This window comes from Neopsephotus bourkii, unplaced genomic scaffold (genome assembly GCF_033783945.1).
Source record: "Neopsephotus bourkii isolate Nb327-2 ecotype Australia unplaced genomic scaffold, CSIRO-AGI_Nbou_v1 NB_1707, whole genome shotgun sequence".
Classification (NCBI taxonomy): domain Eukaryota; kingdom Metazoa; phylum Chordata; class Aves; order Psittaciformes; family Psittacidae; genus Neopsephotus; species Neopsephotus bourkii.
Genome location: NW_026902181.1, coordinates 5,546,600 through 5,567,135, shown reverse-complemented (window position 1 = coordinate 5,567,135; position 20,536 = coordinate 5,546,600). Strand labels below are relative to the sequence as shown.

At 39.0% G+C, this 20,536-nt stretch overlaps 2 protein-coding genes across 3 annotated transcripts in view; one reads left to right on the top strand and one right to left on the bottom strand.

Moving 5' to 3' along the window:
- The window catches only part of PPP1R13B (protein phosphatase 1 regulatory subunit 13B), a 326,672-nt gene extending 320,551 nt beyond the window's left edge, over positions 1-6,121 (bottom strand). The window contains exon 1 of the mRNA XM_061376291.1: positions 6,117-6,121. The gene's annotated coding sequence lies outside the window, so the exon portion shown is untranslated. The remainder of the gene's footprint in view (positions 1-6,116) is intronic.
- KIF26A (kinesin family member 26A) overlaps positions 1-20,536 on the top strand; it is a 110,231-nt gene that overhangs the window by 53,741 nt on the left and 35,954 nt on the right. For both annotated transcript variants that reach the window (XM_061376264.1, XM_061376265.1), the window contains one exon: positions 18,696-18,879. In XM_061376264.1, the coding sequence (XP_061232248.1) occupies positions 18,696-18,879 (184 nt within the window). The remainder of the gene's footprint in view (positions 1-18,695; positions 18,880-20,536) is intronic.

Sequence of the window (20,536 nt, the reverse complement as noted above, 5' to 3'; positions counted from 1 at the left end):
ACCTCTGCTAACCAAAACTCAAGAAAATGTGTGTTGGTCTTTGTCTAGTCCTTAATAGATACTACCACCTGTGGCAAGTCTGTTATTCTGTGGGTCTCCTCAGAGCAGAAGCTGAAATAACAAGCTTTTTTCACTCAGATCTAAGTAAAAAAGTTAGCCTTATTCAGTAGCATGGCCTATGTTGTGCAAATAAATTTTTTTCCATAGTTGGTAGCAGGTTAAGACATTCTTTTTAGCAGTAGCCCAGAACAAATTCTTTTTATTTTCCATTCCAGGGTCTTATAACATAAATGATGTTAGTTTTGTTTGTGAAATGTTTGTTGTAATTAGCAATGTTGATTACATGCAATAAGCTGTCAAGCAGATGGTATTTAAAACAACAAAATTCAGGGCTTTGTACTTTCCTTCCAAACGCCTTTCTTAATTCAGAACTGAACATGTTTTGAGATGATATTGAGAAACATCTATGAATGGAGTTAAAGTCAAATTTGTGCACAGAGTGCTTACACAATGGTAGTTGTATTGTTTCCTTTATCTTTAATATATTTTGCACAATTAAATAAACAGTGTTTTTTTTTCTTTAAGTTACAATCTGACCTCAGAAGGAGCATAATTTCTCAAGTTCTGTTTTATAGAATAACACTGTACAGTGAGTCTTAAGCATTATATGCCTACATACCACAGTCTGTCTGTATGCAAGAGGTTGAGAAATGACTGCCCCTGTGTCCAAGCTAGTGTTTTGTGTCTCTGCTAAGTGCTGCCGGTTTAAAGTCAGCACAGAGAAATGGTTGCCTGCAGAAGGTGATTTGTTTCATTTTAAGATAGGTATCTGAAATCAGTGGGAGCAGAGAGGAAAGTTTAAGGGGAAAAGCTCAGGCATCTCTCTTATTTAGTTACCTAAATAAGGACAGATGAATCCTCTCTAAAGTGTCTAGATTAACCAGCGTTGCAGCTTTCATTACAGTATTTCATACTGTAGGTATGAACAGTGTGATTTAGCTTAATCTAAATCTTGGATTTATTTTAGTGTGAATCTGTATTTCATAAAGACTGACTTTCACTGGAGAATCCAGAAAATAAAATACTGTCTTCAGAAAAGAGAAAGAAATCGGTGCCTAATAATCTGAAATAACCCCCAAAATCTTCTCTGCCAGTGATGCTTCTGTCTCATTGGCCAGCAAAACTCAGTTTTTGCTTTGTTGTAAAGTGATTGTTGCTGGCTTGATTCAAAGATTCTTGAAGTCAGCAGCAAGACCGTAAATGACATCATTGTGCATTGGATCAGGCCCTAATTGCTTATCATGAATCTGTCTTTGCCTTGAGTGAATCAAAGTTTTATAGCTTTAGAAGCTATGTGCTAGCTAAAACATTTTAAAACCCATTAGTACATTGCTTATTCCCTATACATATTTCCTCTGTGCAAAATTGATCCTCCTCAATTTTTTAACCAAAGAGCAGGGTTGGTTGAATTATTTTTTTTTTTTTGTGGGTGTCACAGATACTTAAGTGAGAAAACGGTTTTCCTTTAACAGTTATTGGTTACCTAAATTAGCTTTGTAGCATTTTCGTGATCTTTCATCACACTGCTGATTGATGTATTTCAGCATTAATTTCTCAGTATTCCAGAGCCCAGCTAAGAATTTAAAAACTTAAAAGCAAGCATTCAAGAAACAAGTTCAGTTACAACTGTGATTAAAAACACAAGCTGAAATGCAGAAAATCTCACAGTCTTGGGTGAGGTAGATCCATTGTTGATCCCTGTCAGTTATAAATATGTTGAGCCTCAGGTTGGTACTATTGCATAGTCCTGTCCAGGCTGCTATACCACCATTGGCATTTTTACCTCAGGTGAGGCTACCTCTCCCACTGCTCCTCTTTCTGTTCTTACTCCTCCTGCTATTGGGGCCTTATGAATCCAGGTTTCCATGCTGAATCTCCCTCCTGCCCATAAACCGTGCAGTCCTCAGTGGGAGGGAAGAGGAAGAAATCTTCAAGGATGAATGAGAGACAGATGCTGGCAGAAATGGAGGTGAAAGCGCCTTCTCCAGGGGCCACAAGTTTGTTCAGTACTGATGAGGTATCACACTTCTTTGCTTCAGCCTTTCCAGACCCATCTCTTCTTTTTCCCTTTGCACCATCCAGCCTCAAGCATGTTGAAGAAGAAAGTCATCCCTGCTTGAATCCTTTGGCGCAGCATCCAGTTCTGTCCTTCATCTGTCCATTCAATTAACCTTCTCTCAGCACCAAGAGATGAGAGAGGAGACGTGGGACTACTGTTATGCTCTTGTCCCTATTCATTGTATTTGCTGGTTCATTCCGTACTGTGTTTCTCTCCTCGGCCCCTTAAATTCTGAACTTCATAGTAGGGCCAGTGTGTTATTCATGTTAAAGCACAGAGCCTGGCACATTTTCTTCCTTGTTCTCTACTCGAATAAACACAATTAATACCTTGATAATGACACACATATTTATTTATTTATTCTCCAAATCATCACCCTCTTTTTTGACCAAATCTTCTGAGTACCTCCATCTTTTTACAAGAGCCCTTTTGTAAAATGGACTGTGGTTGTTAACTTCAGCGTGGGAAAAGTGCTGTTTTGTCATAGAAATAAAGAAGGAGTTAGGTGAAAATATGCATGTATGTTAAAATTTATTGTCTTGGGGTGCAGGGTTAGTTACTAAAGCCTTCATAGGGTGCTTGTGGAAACTGTCTGTTATTTCCTTAGCAGCAACAGCACTAGATACAGATTTTTGTCACATGAGTAAAGGATTCCAGTCTTGTTCTTCATGAAATGGCATTAACTGTTTGTACAGGTCCTAGCACAGTTAGCTTTTGGACTTTGGCGTGGTTTCGTGGCATCAGATAAATGTCATTTCACATTAGAAGTAGTCTCTCTTCAGTGAAATAGCATCCTTTGACTCTTGCTTGTGGGTTGTCTTGTGCCTGGGAAGGGAGGAGATCTGTGCAGGTTTTTTTGGTTGGTTGATTTGTTTTTCACTCTAGTGAGTTCCTCAGTCATAGCTTTGTGTTTGTAAGGTCACAAATTCAAAAGACCAGACAAAGAGTTCATGTATTCACCTGGAAAGTAATAACTAAGAGCTGCAGCAAAATGTTTACCTGGTGATAAGAGGTACCCATGCTGAAAAATGAGTATCTTTAAGCTAGTCTTTGCAGTGAATACGTTGATTTTGTTAAGCATATGTGCTGGCCAAATCTACATATTCATCCAAAGCTTTTTCTGATTTGAATGTCATATTTAATTTCTCCAACCCTAATTATATTTTGCTTTAAAAAAACTATTTTATTCATTACCTAGAAATGCAGAGTGTCTAGCATGGAAGTGCTAAGTATTCTAAATCAAAGCTGAATATTCGAGCCAGCAGACAGAAGCATATTAAGAAATTAAATCAGTTTTAAGCTTTTTTCCTCACTCTGATCTGTCATAGAAGGAAGAAAAGCATTGATTAACATCTGACTGCATTACACAAGCCAATTTCCAGGAATTTCTCCATGTTACCAAAGGACCAGAGGATTTAGCAGAAAATGCAATGTCTCTGTAGGTCACTGATGGAATAAGAAAACCGAAGCATAAAGCACAACTCTTGGGCATGGTTAGATGTGAATAGGCTTCCAGTTGACCCTTATGCTGCAGAAGTTTGATCTTGCATTCTTCAGATTTAAGAAGAATGCAGCTAAGCTTTTTCCCTGAACAAACTTTATATTACTAAGTGAAAATATGTGAGAGAGGTGTAGGACCCTTCTGTGGGCTATGCTTGCAACTAAGTAAATATTGGCATATTGTGGTATAAAGCTGCAATAAGCTGTTGGGGTTTTTGTCACCTGGACACCTGGGGAAGAGAGGAAATTTCCAAGAATAGGCAGAAGGGCAGCAAGGAGGAGGAGAATAGGCATGCACTCAAAAAGATGTTAATGGGCTAACTGCCAAAAGAGACAATACTACTCCCCTGGGAGGAGAATCGAGGCACCTGAGAAATCAAGCCATCACCATTAACATGCCATTTCCACCTGTTGGTGGCTGTTGACAGTGGTGGCAATGCTGCTTGTGCTGCTGGGTTGGGGGTATAGTGTTCTGGTGAGAGTGTGGATGTCTTGTCTATCTGCACAAGGGCAATGTGGAAGGAAGTGTTCAAGGCCAGGTTGGACAAGGCTTTGAGCAACCTGGTCTAGTGGAAGTTGTCACTGCCCATGGCAGAGGCGTTGGAACTAGATGATCTTTAAAGGTCCCTTCTAACATAAACCATTCTATGACGGTTTGAGTGATGGCAGGGCAGCTGGAAAGAATCAAAGCTGTTTAGAAGAAAATATAATAAAAATACGTATAAAAGCAATCAACCCTGAACAATGTTGAGCAGAAGACAAAATGTATTATGTAACCCTTCTTAAATTTTAATCTCGTTTGATGTTGGATTGTCTTCACATCTTTTCAAGCTGGTTTGCTCAGAGGGTTGCTCTTGGGACTGCTGCCTTTGAAGCAGGGAAGTAGCTGTATAGTTGCATCTACTTTCCCTTCCATCTACCTGCTTTTGTTAAATGAATTTGTCTTCCAAATATAGCACTCACAATGCACTCAGTAGCTTTTAGGGTTCTAAATTATTTGCAGTGTTGCTGGGCTTTTCTTGGTTAAAACCATTTAAGTTTTATAAATCACAGTGGTGAATCACACCCATTATCTTTCCACTCTTGTTATATTCCTGCATGTTTGATAAAGCTGTGTCAGTATAGACATGATATAAAACATTACCCATGACACGCTTTTTACAAGCAGCTTTTCTTAACAAGACATAACATACAGTCTCTGAGTAATGTAATTGAGCATCTTAGGAGTTAAAATAAGCATAGTTGTCTTTTTCTAGATTCAATATATGTCATCATATTTAAATATCTGTGAGTTGTGGATTAAAGAATCTAATTATTCACTAATGAGCAGTAATGGTACATATAAACTAAGGGTCACTAGTATATTACAGGCACCTGATGGTTCACTGATAAGCATTTGGTCATTAGATTGACCATAAAATATAGTCAATAATTGAGGTTACTCATAGTGCAGACACCTTATCAGCTTTAGGCATGGTGGGACAGCTTGTCAGTACTCTGTACTGATTGTGCTGTGACTGAGCATATGATTAGGGTATTGAAGCAGCCTGTATCTAATGAAACTGCAGGAAAGGCATAGCAATATTAGCACAACCACTAAATGACTAATGTGTTTTTGTTCCAAGCCTCAGACACTTCAATTAGTTCCAATAAACTCTGATCTAGTGTAGTAGTAGGCAGAGAATTCAGATATTTTGTGTACAAGCTTTCATTAGTCAAAATTTGTAATGTTTCGGGGACAGATGAGATCTGTGTGGCTTTGAATGAAAAGTGATGAAAATAGTGAAGACTGTCACTGCCATTTGTACTTTTTTTTTTAAGTTTTATTCTTGCATTTTTTAGATTTAGAATACTTTCTGAGACAATGCCTAGTGCCTGATTTAAAAGATGAAGCTGACAGCAGCAAATTAGATGTCTACATATTCTGCTTTAAGGTCCATTCATGCAGTTCATGTATGCTTACACGTATACATCTAAACTTAGAATGTGTTCCATAGCATTTTGTGCCTTATGGAACATTAGTCAAATAGTCTAGTTCTTGAAGGCTTTTGTAGAGGTATTGATTTTACTGTGCTTCAAACTGTTGCTTAGAAAATAACCTCAGAGCCTATTCTTTCATGATTTTTTTTTGTTCCTTGAGGATGCCTTAACTTTCATAAATCATTTAATATGGTGAAGGATGCAAAATGCCTATTGTCTTTCTGAGCGGCTGTTCAGGCTTCTGTGATGCGACCTTGGAAAGTAACCATAGAAACATGTTAAAAGCATCAACAGAAAATCAGTAGTTTGGTTTGACAGTGATGCAAATTCTGTGAAAGAAGATTACGATGTATTAGGAACACTTGAGGCATATATTACTGCTAACCTGTTAAACCTGATTATTCCATGACTATCAGTAGTTTCAGAATTTAATGCAGGGGAAAAAAGCACAAAACCCCCCCATTTTTTCTTCAGGTTGTCATGTTTAAGATGTTTCTGTCTAAATCACTTCAGCCTGCCGTTCTCTGTCCTGTTAAAAAAAGCAAGAATTATTTTTCTGCTAAGCTTATAATGTAATTCACCAGTTATCTGTATTTGATAGCTGTAAACTTTTACCCTGTACCCTGCTGGGATGCACTGGTATCCTGGCTTTGTGCAGAACTGGCACAATTTAAATCGCTTTGACAGATAAAGTGGATAACTGGGTTGTGAATAAGTAGTAGTTCACCAAGAGGTGAAGAAAATGCATGACTCACTGGATCCTGGATTAGACCTTTTTATGCTGACCTGTGGTAGTTAAGCTAGTCTGTGAGGGTGAAACAGAAGTGCTTGCTATAGTTACAAGTCATTGTAGTAAATTCTTGGTGGATGATAGGTCAAGGGAAGAAGAATCGCTTATTGAAAATTCCTTGTTAAGCATAACCCACTCCCAAGAAATCCTGTATTAAGGTGATGTGGGAAAATGAAATTTTAACTAATTATGTAGCATAGTGAAGTATCAGCTCTTCCCAATTAAGACCGCCTCACTGGTAGATATATCCAAAACCCCCTGCATGGGTTGTCCCTACTTCACAGTGCTGTAGCAGTGTCATAAGATAGGTGGGGCTCTTTAGGAAAGCATTGGCTTTCTGGCATTAATGCAGCTCAACAGTGTCTGGTGCATCAACCCTTCTTTGTTAAATGTCCCACTTTCTGTTGCTGACACTTTGCTGCTGTTGGAAGCTGGTTAGGAAGGTGGCAGAGCAATCTGCAGCTTGGGGGCAAGCTGCAGATGTGCAGGTGAGGTGGAGCATCCAACTGTTTTAGGGAGAGACAGATATATAATTAGCCTTTTCCCCTTAATGAATCCATCCTCTGCTAGAGCAGTCTGGTCCCTGCAGAGTCTTCCCCACTGGAAAGGGGGATGCTTTCACAGTCCCCTTTTCCTCTCTGCATGGAGCTGGAGAGAGCAAGAAAGACCTTATGCAGATGAAGCGGGTGTTACTGAAGGGCTTGCCTCATCTTGCTGGTGCCATGCCATGGCTGCTGGAATGTGGTTGCTGTCTGGCCCTGGAGAGTAAACACGTAGCACAGCACTATGCGGGGACAGGAGACAGGGCATGGTATGCAGCATTGTGCAGTATCTTGTATCATCTGGGGGCAGCTTAAGCTTTCCTAGTTGCTGTGGCAGCATAATACTGCCTGTAATTAAGGACAAACAAAACTGTATGCTTTAGGTATATCCTGTTTCATGTTAGCCTGCAAGGAGGTTAAATTAGAAGGTAAGCCTGAATTTAGTAGGCTTTGTTCTTGGAAACAAAAGTGACTCTCAGGACAGCATGTTCAAGAGCAGAACATCGTTACTGATATCATTGCTAATATTGCATCATACATTTACACAGTGCTTTATCAGCATAGGTAAGCCAGACTCCTTGCTGTGAAGAGCTCATCTGTGATGACTGTGAGACTGATGGGGCAAGCAGAGATGAGACACAAAGCTGTAGTTCAGCAGAGGGAGGAGGTAAGGAAATTGGAGCAGCTGAGTAGAGAAGGCGGGTAGAATTTTGGACATTGCACTGCTGAATTGGAGCCTGCTGAAAGCATGAAAAATGTTCCAAAGACAAACAGATCTGTGATCAAGGATGGGGCTATTTAGTTAGAGGTGGGAGGCACTGAATAGTCAGCCAAGGTGAAGAGGATTTGGGAGAGCCTCAAAGGAAACTGGCTGAGAAAGAGGTGACCAGATGAAGCAGCATTTGACATCTAGGAGTTGTTGCCTTAGAAGACAAAGCTCCCATGTATAGAGCATTAGGAATCATGTGTGAACCAAAGAGAGATTGTGTGAGGCATCAGTGTCGGGGAAGTGTCGGACAGAGAAGCCTCACTTGGATAACAGAGGCCATGGGTTGTGTTTGGAGTAGGTTTGGCTGTGCTGGGGGTGGCAAAATGAAGAAAGGAGGGAGCCTGGTGCCAGTCAGATTGGCAGGAAATACGAAGAGGAGACAGTGAAAGAGGGGCCAAAAAATGGATCTGGTGATGTGGGAACCCCGTGGTGAGGTGGGGATTTCAGAGAAGATGTTCTAGGTTTTTACTCCAGTTTCATAGCAAAAACAGAATTTGGGCATAAGAAAACACTTGCAGTGTTTCCTGCTCACCACATTCCTTAAAGATCTTTATCACGTGAAGTCACCCCTGGGGAGGGCTGATTTTTGTCAGCCCTGAGTTCCTTGATGACTAATAATACAGGATGTCCTGGAGCACCAGAGGCAGTCCCCCCAGGAGATGTAGCAACTCTTTGGGCTGCTCTATGTGGTTGGATGCAGACTGCTGCTGAAGCAATTGGGTCTTAGATGAGCTCTGTATTCTGAGGCGTTCATGATGCCCAGGAGAGAGAGCAAACCAGAATAATTTAAAACAGATGTGCTCACAGATATGTCAGAGGGGAGAATTTGTGCCTTCAGAGACACCCAGGTTTGTATAAATTTGTGGGGGTAAATGGTAGTCAGTAGAATGGGTTTTCAAACTAGAGAAAGGCCTGAAATATTTATGGATAATCTTGACTGGAGTCGTGCAGATATTTCTTTGTCCTCTCTTTGATTTTCTGCTTTCCTGAACTTTAAATTTTCTCCCTCTATTTAAGGATTTTTCATATGATAAATTTATATTTTCTCATTCATCCATAGTTGAATGCACTTGATTATTCTGTTTTCTTGAATATATGAAATCTTGCTGTTGTCTAGCTACCAGTCTCTTTTTCCTTTTGGTTTCTTCCCTTCTTTCTGCCCTTCCTAGCTTGACAAGAGGACCACTTCTGCCTCCCTCCCAGTCTGCCTGATTTTTTGGTTCCTGAACACCAGTGCTTGCTCTGACTCCGTTATTTGGGGCTCCTCAGCTGTTTGCTGCAGTGGGAATGGAGCATTCCATAGGTAAAATGATAATGGTGGCTTTCCTGTGGGGATGTAATTTGACAGTTTGCACCTGTTTGCAACTTTATTAGAGACTTTCAGACTCTTCAAATAACATACTTAACTATTTTAGTACTTTAAGACAGACTGAAGTGAAATAGTTAAATCAGACTGATAGTCGATTGGATATTTAGTTTTCATGGCTGATGCAGTCATGCAAGTCATATATGTTAGACTTGCAGTCTAACACTCAGCTCATGGTGTGCAGGATGTGGTTTGCAGGGCAGATGGACTTCAAAGTGACACTATCTGTATTTTGAGCTAGACTGCTTTGCTTGCTTGTGCTTCTGGCAAAGTAAGACATCCCACATTATCATTTATAACAAAAATGAAATGTCAAGCCAAAATAATGCACCAGCAATATAGTTGCAGTGTTTGATCAACTGCAGGATTATTCTGAAGGTACTTTAAATTCTCTGTGAAATAGCAGTGAATTTTGGCTTTCTATAACTTCCCTCATCCTTCCTGCTGATGATGGAAGATATTTCTTTTGGCAGGACATTTCAAAGAGCTTAGCCAGTACCTCATTCGGCATCAGTACTGCTCCTGGGGTTGCTTTCTGCTTTGCTGGGCTTTTCATGTCCTCAGTGATGGATCTCACTTATTAAGAAGCACTGCTCTATGGAGTTTTTACTGCAAGGAAATGATTCAGTGTAAGTTAATCAGCATAAAATGAATCTAAAAGTTATTAGTGAAGCCTGTTGGAGTCGAGGGCAAGCTTCAGAATATTCTTTGATAATGTGTCTTGAGCAGGTCTTCAGGGGTTGCTTTTTTCTGCTGAAACTTGAAGTTACCATCTTTGGGTCAGAAGTAGTCATATCTCTGCAGTGATGGAAAGACATGGATCTGACATTTTCCTGCTAAGTGCTGTTTTAAATGGTGCTGCAATTTCAGCCTGCTATATCTCTGAGTGGTATTGTTTCAGAACTGATGTCAGTTAAATCACAGGGATGCTGGGCTTTAAGAAGACCATGTGTCCCTCCTCTATTTAAAAATACTCATTGTGTGGGCATACCACTTCTGTACTCGGGTGACTTCCACTGCATCATTTACTGCTGTCAGTGACCATTTAACTCGCTAACAGTAGGAATAAGTAAATGCTCCCCTGAGAAGTTATTTGCTTGGCAGTATAGGTGTCAAGCCTTTGACAAAGTATCTGAAATAAAACCCAGCTGAAGTGGGAATAAATTCTCTGTGGATTTTCTAGATATGCACTAATATGTGGAACTGAGGGAGCTGGAGGTGATGAGAAAGGTATGTTTGTGGGGGTGGTGTGTTGGGGCAAAGGAGGGTAACCTGAAAACTGGAGCTTTTATGGTAAAGAAGACTTTACAGTCAAAGATGCTAACTTATATTCGACTGTTGTATGTGATCAGGAATGTGGATATACTGAATTTTCCCCTTTTTCAGTCCTTTTCTTTCCTGTCTGGTATTTGCCGTAATCTAGCACTTCAGATGTTAGCCATGTCCTGTATTTTATCTCTCATGCTTTCCACTTGCAGACATGCCTGTTTCTTCCCTGGAGCAGCCTGGATGAGCAGAATGCTTTTGCTTTTCATACCAGGTTGTTTTTGATGAATAGCGTGGAGTGCAATATCTTTTGTAACAAAAATTATTTATTGCCTAGTAAGTCTTTTTGATATTGGTTTCTTTCTGTATATCAAGAGCTGATATTACAGGGCAAATTTTTATATGATTTATCTAAGCAATTACTGTAATAATGAAGGGCTAGTTAGCACCATTGTTTATGTTTCATTATTGTAGTTTTAAAAATGTCTTTATTGCTTTTTCTTGATAAAATACAAATGAAACTAGAATTTTATTTTGCCAAGCTTTACCCACGACTCTGTCTTGCTGGCAAATAAGTCCCAACTTTTTTGCCTAAGAAGTGTACTTAGATTGATGTGGTTTGGCCTGCTTTAGCTCCGTTAGTTCATGAAACAGAGTGGTGAAATATTGCTGGCATTCAGGTAGCTATATTTTCAATACATAGCTATCTGAGCAGTGTGCAGACTGGGAACTGACATATTTCTACATTAGGTGCTGACAGTCTTGCTTACATAAAGATTAACCTACACAGGTTTTCAGCAGTTTGTCATATGGTACAACTGTAAACAGCAAGTATGGAAGCACAGCAATATGTTCATCTGCTCTTGCTTTGTTTAACATTATTAGTGAACAGAACTGGAAATGGTATGTGGTAGGCTGCGGTGACTAGCTGATATTCTGATGTGTATATTAAAAAGTCAATTCCAGAACCCTGGTCCTGGCTGCTGAAGCAATGTTCTTTGGCCAGAAGTATGTCTTGAATCCGTAAATTAAAGCGAATATAGAGCTGACATCACTCATGACAATTTTGTAGCAGCAGCCTCAGAAACTGCAGGTTTGGGAGAGCAGAAAAAATGATTGGAGCGTTAAAGTCAGCACTCGTGAAGATCTGCCCTTTAGTGTATCTTAAACCTGGGGAAAAATTATGGAGAAGAGATGTGAAAATTCTTCCTTGGATTCCTGTATGCAAATCACTTGAATGCTTGAGGATGGGCTTGGTTGTTTTCTTCTGTTTAAATAATAATGTGTAGCTGAGCTCTTGGGTCTGTACAGCATGAGGAACCTCTTCTGATGTCAGGAGTACCCTGTGGATTTGTTTTAACTTGTTATCTTCCAGAGGTCTTTTTGATCTTATCCCAAAGTGGCTTTCCCTCATCTTTCTATACAGTGCCTGCATTCAGGTGAGTCTCTATTGCTCACTGATGCACAAAGCCTTGATTCCATGCTTTACAAATAGAGTAGGGGGAGAGCAACAAGGATGGTCAGAAATCAAGGAAACTTCACCTGTAGGGAAAGATTGAAAGGATTGTGACTTTTTAATTTATAACGGAGAAGATTGGCGTGTGGTAATGGTCTTCATAGAGGTAATTGCTGCTGCAAGAGAAGGAAATAAGCTCCCCTGCATGTCTGCTGGGGTGGTGGTGGTAAAATAAGGAACATGAATTCCAGCAAATCAGATTTATAGATTTTTTTATTTTTTTTTAGGGACATGAGGTGTGAATTTTCTAATGGTAAGACAAATTAAACACTGGAATTGGTTGCCTCAGGAGGCTGTGGACTGTTTTCACTGGACATTTCTAAGAACAAGTTGGAGAAATTATATATTGGAATGTATTAGGTAAAGTTCATCCTGCCAGGGAGTGTTGGGAAAGTTAAAGTAACCTCTTAAAATCCTTTCTGGACCTGTCTTCTCTGATCAACTGTGAGCAGATGATGTTCCTAACATGTCAGTATAGCTGATTTTTATTTCTGCCTTAATGATTTTAATAAGTTATAGTAAGAGAAAATTAAGAGGTCGCTCAAAGAGGCTGAAATTCAAGCCTGAATTGTAGGATTATGATATATACAAGAGGCAAGGCATGAGCTTAATCTAATATTGGGGGTACTTTCTTTCATAATGTTGGCTTGGTAATATCTGCACAATATGAGTTGTGCTTTGACATTTTGGAATGTTTCAGAATAATGGTCTTCTATTGAGTCTTTATTACCATCATCCATTATAAAAATGCCATTGTTTGAGGCCATGCATTGTGATCCAGATGAACTAGTTATTTATTGAGGAAGTTGAACCACTGAAATAAGGAACGTTAATTGTTTGCTCTTTCTGGTAGTGTTTTTTAACAACATTGCTGGAACAGCTAAGCAAACAAAGGTTTGGTGCTGTGCTTCTGTAATGGTGCTAATGTGAAGAAATCTTTTTATCCTCCTGGATACATGTACACATCACAAGAACCTAGTAAGGTGGTTCTAGGGGTAAGAACCTCAAAATATAACATACACTTTGTGACTCCTTGGATGAAATTTACTGTAGAAATACAGATAGTGCCTGTCCTTTCCGAACCTTCATGACAGATATAGGCATTGCCAGTTTTCTCTTTAAAAATGTCTCTTTCTGAACCAGATTTTCTTTTCCAGATAGAATACTAGCTAGTGGGAACGGATACCTTGTTTGTTTTTTAAGTTTGCTTGGGGTTTTGGATAACAACTGCACTGTTTCATTTGTACTATCCTTCTAATTTTAGAACTACAAATCAAACAGTAATAGCAGTAATCAAAGTAATAATGTCAACCAGGTTTATTCTGTGAGTTGCAGAAGGTTTGGGACAGAGTGCTTGAGGGTGTATTGTAGGACATCTGTCTATTTCTTGTTTGTATTGACGAGTAATTAAGAAACAATAACTGGAACTGTAGATACAGTGACAGACTGTGACTTTCCCACTACTTCCTTTGGGGCTGATTTGCAGTGGGAAAGTCTTGGACTATTGGTTACGTGACAGAGGAGTGCGGCCTTGTTAGGCTGGGAACTGGGAAAATTTGGACAAGTCTTACTTTAGAGTAAATCGATTCCCAGCATAAACCTGTGTCCAGAATTTTTCAAGCTTTGCAGAGGGTTCAGAATCAGGATAAAAATTGCTCCCATGAATCCTGTCAAGTTCTAAATGAAACTCTTGAGTAACTGTACCCTTGAGTAAACTCCGAAGTTGAAAATATTTCAGGCTTGGGCTGTACACTTCTTGACCCTTTCAATGAAGCCCTTAAACAGTCTCACAGTTTGAATGATAGCAGTGATCTTGGAAAGACAAGGCTGGCTAATAACACTAAAACTGTAAATATGTAATGAGTCATGCTGAAATGAGTGTGCAGAAGTTTTATTATTTTTGTCAGTGAAGCCTAATATTGGGGAGCAGAACTCCCAGTTTCTACTTCCAACTTGTGGTGGTTTGTCCATAAATCCGCCATGTCAATGAAATCCTCTATCTATTGCTGTTTGACCTATTTGTAGTATGTATCACAGAGTATATTTCATATTACTTTTCCTTCCAAAGCTTAATAAATTCCACAAAGTGTTAAGCATTTTTTTTTTTTAATTTTGCATAACTATAAAAGTTTCAAATTCAATTCTTTTTTTCGTGGAGAAATTATGCCCACAAGGAACACTATTCTTTAGGGATTAAAATTGTGTTGTTTACTTTCACAGCTATAATGTAAAGAACGTGTGCAGTGAGCCTAAGCTAGAAGTAGCTTCCTGTACATCAGAATATCTGAAATATTGTATTAACTATGTAGGCAGAATTTCACATTAAAAATTGTATGGTTCTTTAAATGGGCAGGCTTTGTAGCTACTGTTGCACGGTCTTATTCCCTAGATGCTGAGCATTATATAGTTGATCAGGCCATGATTTTCCTCACTGGTCTCATCCATGCATGGCAGAAAACCTAGTAATCTGTAAATTGTGTGTGGGAAAGAACAGGTTAGAGACTGTCCTTTGTCATTTGATATTTAAGTGCCCCTGCATGTGCCATTTGTTAGTTTTAGTTTCCACTGTGACACCTAGCTATGAGAAAAGAACTCTCCAGAGCATCTTAAAAGACATATTCTATTAAAGATGGAAAGAGTTAGGCAAAACGCAGACAGTAGATATCACAGCTGGAGGTAAAAATAATATACATCAGTGTGTCTTATGCTTTAATGGGAAGAGAGGCATAAGTGTGTGTAGCTTATTTTTCCTTGAAAGAATGTATTGTGGAAAAGTGCTGTGGAAAAGTGCTCTAGAAAAGTGGTGAAGGTTGAATGGGAAAAACAAAGGTAGGTGGAAAGCGTACATCTGTGTCAAAACTATGACAGAATGCTTGGAAAATGCCCAGAAAAACAAATGACTGTAAGACTTAAGTTTGCACAGTATTCTCTGCAGGTCATAATTTTTTCCCTGTGAGGAAACAGAAGTTGATATTGGAGAAGGTCAGACAGCTCACTGTGGTGCTGAAGATGGATGTGAAGGCTTCCTGTGCAAGATTAAATTTGAAGAAAAGAAGCAAATCAGGAAATAGGCATGGCACCCAGTTAGGCTCCTACAGAAAGTGATATGGTGTAAGCCTGACTTTGTGTTTTTGATGCTAGGTAAAAAGGGCCGAGTTTATAACAGCTCTGCCTTCTGTTTTCATGGCACAAATTTTCCCTGAGAAAAGGTATGCTGAAGGGAAAAAAAGAGAACTGGAAACAGCTGTAAATTCTGTAATGGGTTGATGGATAAGGACTGTAGAAAATTCAGCTCTCTGGAGTGTCTCAGAAATGGCTTCCTTTAAGGACATGAATTCTAAGTAAGGAGTTCAGTGAAGTTGGATTTTGTTTAATTTAATTGGGCCCCTGTCCAAAACAGTTTGGCCTTTATTTTGGCCTGATGAATACTTGGCTGGGATGCCTCCAAAATATATTGTTGGTGCTGCAAGAAGTGCATAAGGATTGAGGAGCCCAAGCAAAATGTATGAAGGCTTCTGCTCAGCTGGATTTCATAGTAAAGAACTGACTGTGCTTTTTATAGGGGTTGAGCATGACAATTACTTGAATACATATTTAGAGACTACAGTTCAATAGTGATGTTTTGGTTTGCCTAGATTTTCCTATTCTTTCCATTAAGTTCATTAAGTTTTCCCTTTTAGGAAAAGAAAATCAAAACAGCAAACAAAACCAAACCCAAGAAGCTGTTTGATACTGCTGTACAAGATGTCTGTGATGTTCTAACTCTAAAAACAACCTCGTTTTAATGCTGGGCAAAGTAATTCTTGCATTCAAACGTAGAGGGATTGTAATTAAGCTTTGTGTACTGCTATCTGAGAAGAGATGCTTTTTAAATGGGAGCCACACACATCATTATTAGTGCAGTTGGCCTGTTGCCCCTCAAAGCACAGATTATTTTCTACAACAGCTACTCCAGTTCCTCTCTTTTTCAGTTTCTTGTTTTCTTGTATGGACATCAGTAATTCCTTGCCAAATTTCTTAGTAAAATTGTGGCACTCCAGACTCATAGGAAGAGGATTTATCAGCACTGTAGTGGTTAATTGCTTTAGTTAGCATATGGCACTGTCTTTTGAACAATGGAGATGCAGAAAGTGTGTTAGTACTGTTGGAAATGAATCAGTTTGAAAGTTGTTCTGTCTTGGAGGGGAAGTTGAGAGAACTAGTAACGGATTTGGTACCTTAGGTCTGCTTTTTTAAATGGTCCAAAACTGTGTTACTGAGCTATTTTGAGAGATACTTTATAATTGCTGAATTTTCTGTTTATTTGTTTATATGCTTTGCTTAGCTTGGCCTTTTTGGGTGCATGTACTCACCGAGTGTTAGTGCTTAGTTAGGTGCTTGGATACACAATTCCTAAATAAATAGTGCTTTGTATTTCATTCTCTTCTACATATGTTTCCCAGAGGAACTCTTTCAGCCAGATCTGTTGAAGAAATAATTTCCTCAGGATTTAATGTATATCTTGATTGCACTTTAAAGACATTCTCTTGAAGAGTTTTTGTTTTTATCATTTCAACAGGGGATCATAGCATGTAAACAAAAGTAAACATTATCTTTCATATTAATTAACAAGATAATTAAATAATAGCCATAATTGTTAATTGGTGCTTGGAGATAGAGGGTAATGACTGTCTTGAGTTCCACAATGAGAGCAGCAACAGGTACATACGCTTTTCTGCATAATAAAGCTGCATGTAATTTAGGAGGCATTACAGTTTTAATGTGCAGCTGCAACCACAGAGAAGTTACGCAACTGTTTGCCTGGTGTCCTATTTCAGGCATATGTTTTCATACTGAATGAGGTATTAGCAATGGGATTTGAGATGTAGGCAATTAAATCAGTTCTCATTGCCACCAAAACCCTGAGGTTCTCTATAAATCCATGCTTGCAATGTTTTGCTTCTCTGTAGGGCACATTTCCTTCTGGTTTCAGGATGCAGTAAGAGTCAAAAGTTGCTTCTTTCCTCAGAGGCAAGAGTCCAATTTGTCCCTCACAAGGCAGTGATTTCTGTCTCCCTCCGAGTTGGAACTAGAGCATCATTTTTTTTAATCGCGAGTCTGTCTTTTTCTAAATACTGCAGAGTTTATAGAGGGAGAAGGAAGCATGTAGGGGGTCTGCCTCTCTAGAAGTTGAAAAAGTAAAAATGTTCAGGAGTTTAACACACAAGTTTGGGAATATAGAGCATAGGACTGGGAATTTTGGAGATCTGTATTGAGGGTGCTGCTCCCTGTTCTGGGTGTCTAATCTTGACCCAAGCGAGTAGTTTTGCTTCTCAAACGCAAGCAGTTTATTGTACTGTAACTCATGTGAATTCAGTAGTGCTGCTGGAAGAAACCATACAGTTCTCCAACTCTCAGTGTTCATTTTTGTTTCTAACCTATTGCAAATATAAGTAAAAGAAGAGTTGTCTTCTCTGATCAGCTTTCTAAGCTGACTCAGCCTGAGGCAAGATGAGATTTACCCAGAATTAGGTATGAAAGCAAAGCACTGCCTTAGTTTCTCCATGTTTGTTGCTAGTGCCAGTTTGAACTCACTGCAAAGTTCTTGGAGGTCCTGGGCTAAAAGGCCTGATGAAAATGTGAAGTAGCCATTGTATAAAGAGACTTTTTGTCATCATGTATTTATAAATTTGTCCAAAAGGGCAAGCCTATATATTGCAAACATGGACCAGAATAGTGATTTTGTCCCCAGAAGACCTGTTGGTATCAGTAGCATGGTCTCAAGTTGCCCAGAGATACTGGCAGTGTAACACTACATTTTGCTGATTTAACAGTCATTCAGAGTAATGTAAAAAAATAGCATGTAAGTAGATGCTTTTACGCTATATATCTGAGGGTGAGCTACCTGTGGATAGGATCAGGATCAGGTCACACCAAACTTATTCATGTGGCAAAGCTCTTCTTGGATTTGATAAAGCTGAGATTTTACCCTCACTACCACTCTCAGCTGTCCGTTATGTGCTCACTAACAAATATATTTGTTCTACTTAACTCTGCAGGGTGATTTATTGTTTTTTTTTTTTTCCTATGTGGGTTATGATACAGAGTCAAATTCCTCCTTTTGTTTCTTGCTATACTGTTTGTTGCTGATGGGGAATAGCAGAAAACCTGATTATATTCCTGTTCTTACTAACAAGGAAGAATGTTACAATTTTAATTTTGTGTTTTTAATTTTTCCTCCATCATCTTTTATGTTTTGAAATTGTGCATTTCAAAAGCAGGATCATTATCATTCAGAACAGTAAAGAGCATGTATTTTTAATAGCTTTCGCTTTTAATGTGAAAGAATGGAACTGAGGAGGAAAAAGCAATCTGTCTTGAAGGAAATTCTGTTATCTAATGATTTTCAGTGCGGCCAACAAGAAAGGATCTTCAGCTCAGCTGACTTGGAGTGTTATCCTCTGCTTTGAGTAACTTGTAGAGTACAAAGAACCACTTTCATAATGTTATCGCCAGCAAAGTCCATCTGGTCGTGCCAGTGGCAAGGGGATTATTTCAGCTTTTTATTACGTCAGTGAGATTTTAGCATTTTAGGATTCGGCTGCCAAGCTGTTGGGGAAAGAGGAGAGAGTTAGATTATAATTGAGACTTTGCTGGGGGAAAAATTAACTGAATATTTTGCCAGTAAATTTTCTACCCATGTTTTCTTCTATTAGTCCCCTGATGGTTTGTCCTTATGAAATCAGATGGGAACGCAATGACTTGATTTGTTAAGCAGGTAGTGATGGCAATGAGCATCTGTTTTTCTGGTCCAGAGTCCCATTAACACCTAGTAACATTGTCCTTTCTTGCTATTACCTTTATACAGAGCAGCACAGAAGCTTAACCTGTCTTCGAAGAGAAAGAAATACCATCCGCCCCTGCCACACACACACGGCTTCTCTATTTATGCTACTAACTTTAGTGGCATCCTGCAGCTCTGTCCTCCCCCAGCACCACCATGCCTTCTGAGAGCTGTGTCCAAAATCAAGGACAACCCTGGCATTGGAAAGGTAACTTTGGATTTCAATTTTTAAAAATAGCTTTCTAGCTGAATTTTAACAGGGCTGGAAGCTTTCAGCCTAGAACAGGGTTGGATAGGCTTGAGGGAAGGAAAGGACCTTGGGATAGGGAGATAGCTACATTCGATTGTGCTTGAGAGCTGTTATCTCTTTTTGACTTTGGAAAGAGTTGGCAGGCTCAGAGCAGATTCAGTGCTATTGTTGGCTTCCTTGAAGCCGGTTAACATCACTGAACATTGGCAAAGGTTGTTTTGTCCTTCCCTCTGTTAAAAGTCAGAGACAAATTTTCCTTTGAAATCATTGGTTCAGAACCAATGCACACACATACTTTACCTTTGTCAGAAATACTCTCTGCATTGCCAGGAAAGCTCAGCCACTAGTGCTGTCTGACTGCTAAGGTTAAGGAGATATGCTGAGGACCCTTTGCTTCCCTTTGCTTCACATGTTATTGTAAATCAGGAGTATGGCAATGAAGTAGCAGGATAGAAATACATGTCTCTCCAACTTAGGAAATACAGCAGCTTTCAAATTGTAAAATTTGTGCTAATTTTACTTAAAATTAATTAAAATACAACCTAACTATTTAGAGCTTTATTCATGCTTCTGTTTAATCACTTGCCCAGCTGAGCCTGAATACTTATTTACATAGGTTACAAGAGATTAATATTTGAAGATAAAATCAAAGTATGTAATGTGCACAGGAGACCTAAAACACGCACATTAACTGTAAAATTTGGCATTAATGTATAGGTATTTAGACTGTTAGCCTAAATACCTATAACTGACACTGTTGCTTAAAAAGAATATTCTATATTTCTTAAGTCAATGAGCTTGTGCTAAATGGAAAACAAAGGAGTAATTTTAAGCAGATGAAAGCTTGCAAATGAAAGCTCACAGATGAAAATGTGGTTTCTTCTGTTTTTGCAGCATGTTAGAAAAGAGGATGTAGTATTAAATGGTGGAATAAAGCAAACCTGGCACAGTAATTTAGAGATTCCCAGGTGGAGGAAGACTTGCTACCAGGATTCCCGGGTGGAAGAATCTTTCTATGTGTGTGTTTCAAAGAGTCCATTTGTTGTGCCTCGTCTTCTCTATGGGGATTAGCATTTGGCCGTGACACCAGAAATAATAGGGAGCATGACATTTCTAAGGCTCTTTGCCTTAGGAAGACTTTTAAAGCATGCTTGTATCTCCTTGTGCCTGGCGATTGCTTGTGCTAGTTACTAGTTTTGATGCTTCTCAAAAAATAAAAGTAACAGGGCATCTTCATTGACCCACAGTTTAAAACACGATAGTTATTAAATGTCTGTCTTACCCCATTCCTCTTTTGCAACCTCCAGGAATTTAGCTTTTTGTAAAAATTGTAAGTCAGCAGAAAGAAATCTCATGTATATTTATTCTTAGAATTTGTGGTCAAATAAAAAATGTCAGTACTATATAGGCGTTCTTTTGGTACTAAACACTCATAGTGTCACTTATCTGAGCAATGCCAAGCGCCTTCTGGTAGCATTTAGCCCACTGTGCAATAACATTCCCCATTATAATTTCTTCTTCACCAGCTTCTGCTGATCAAGATTTAGGAAGCTATCATCTCATTATGAGAATGTTAGGAATAAAGTAATTACCTTTCTTCCTCACAGCTTTAAGT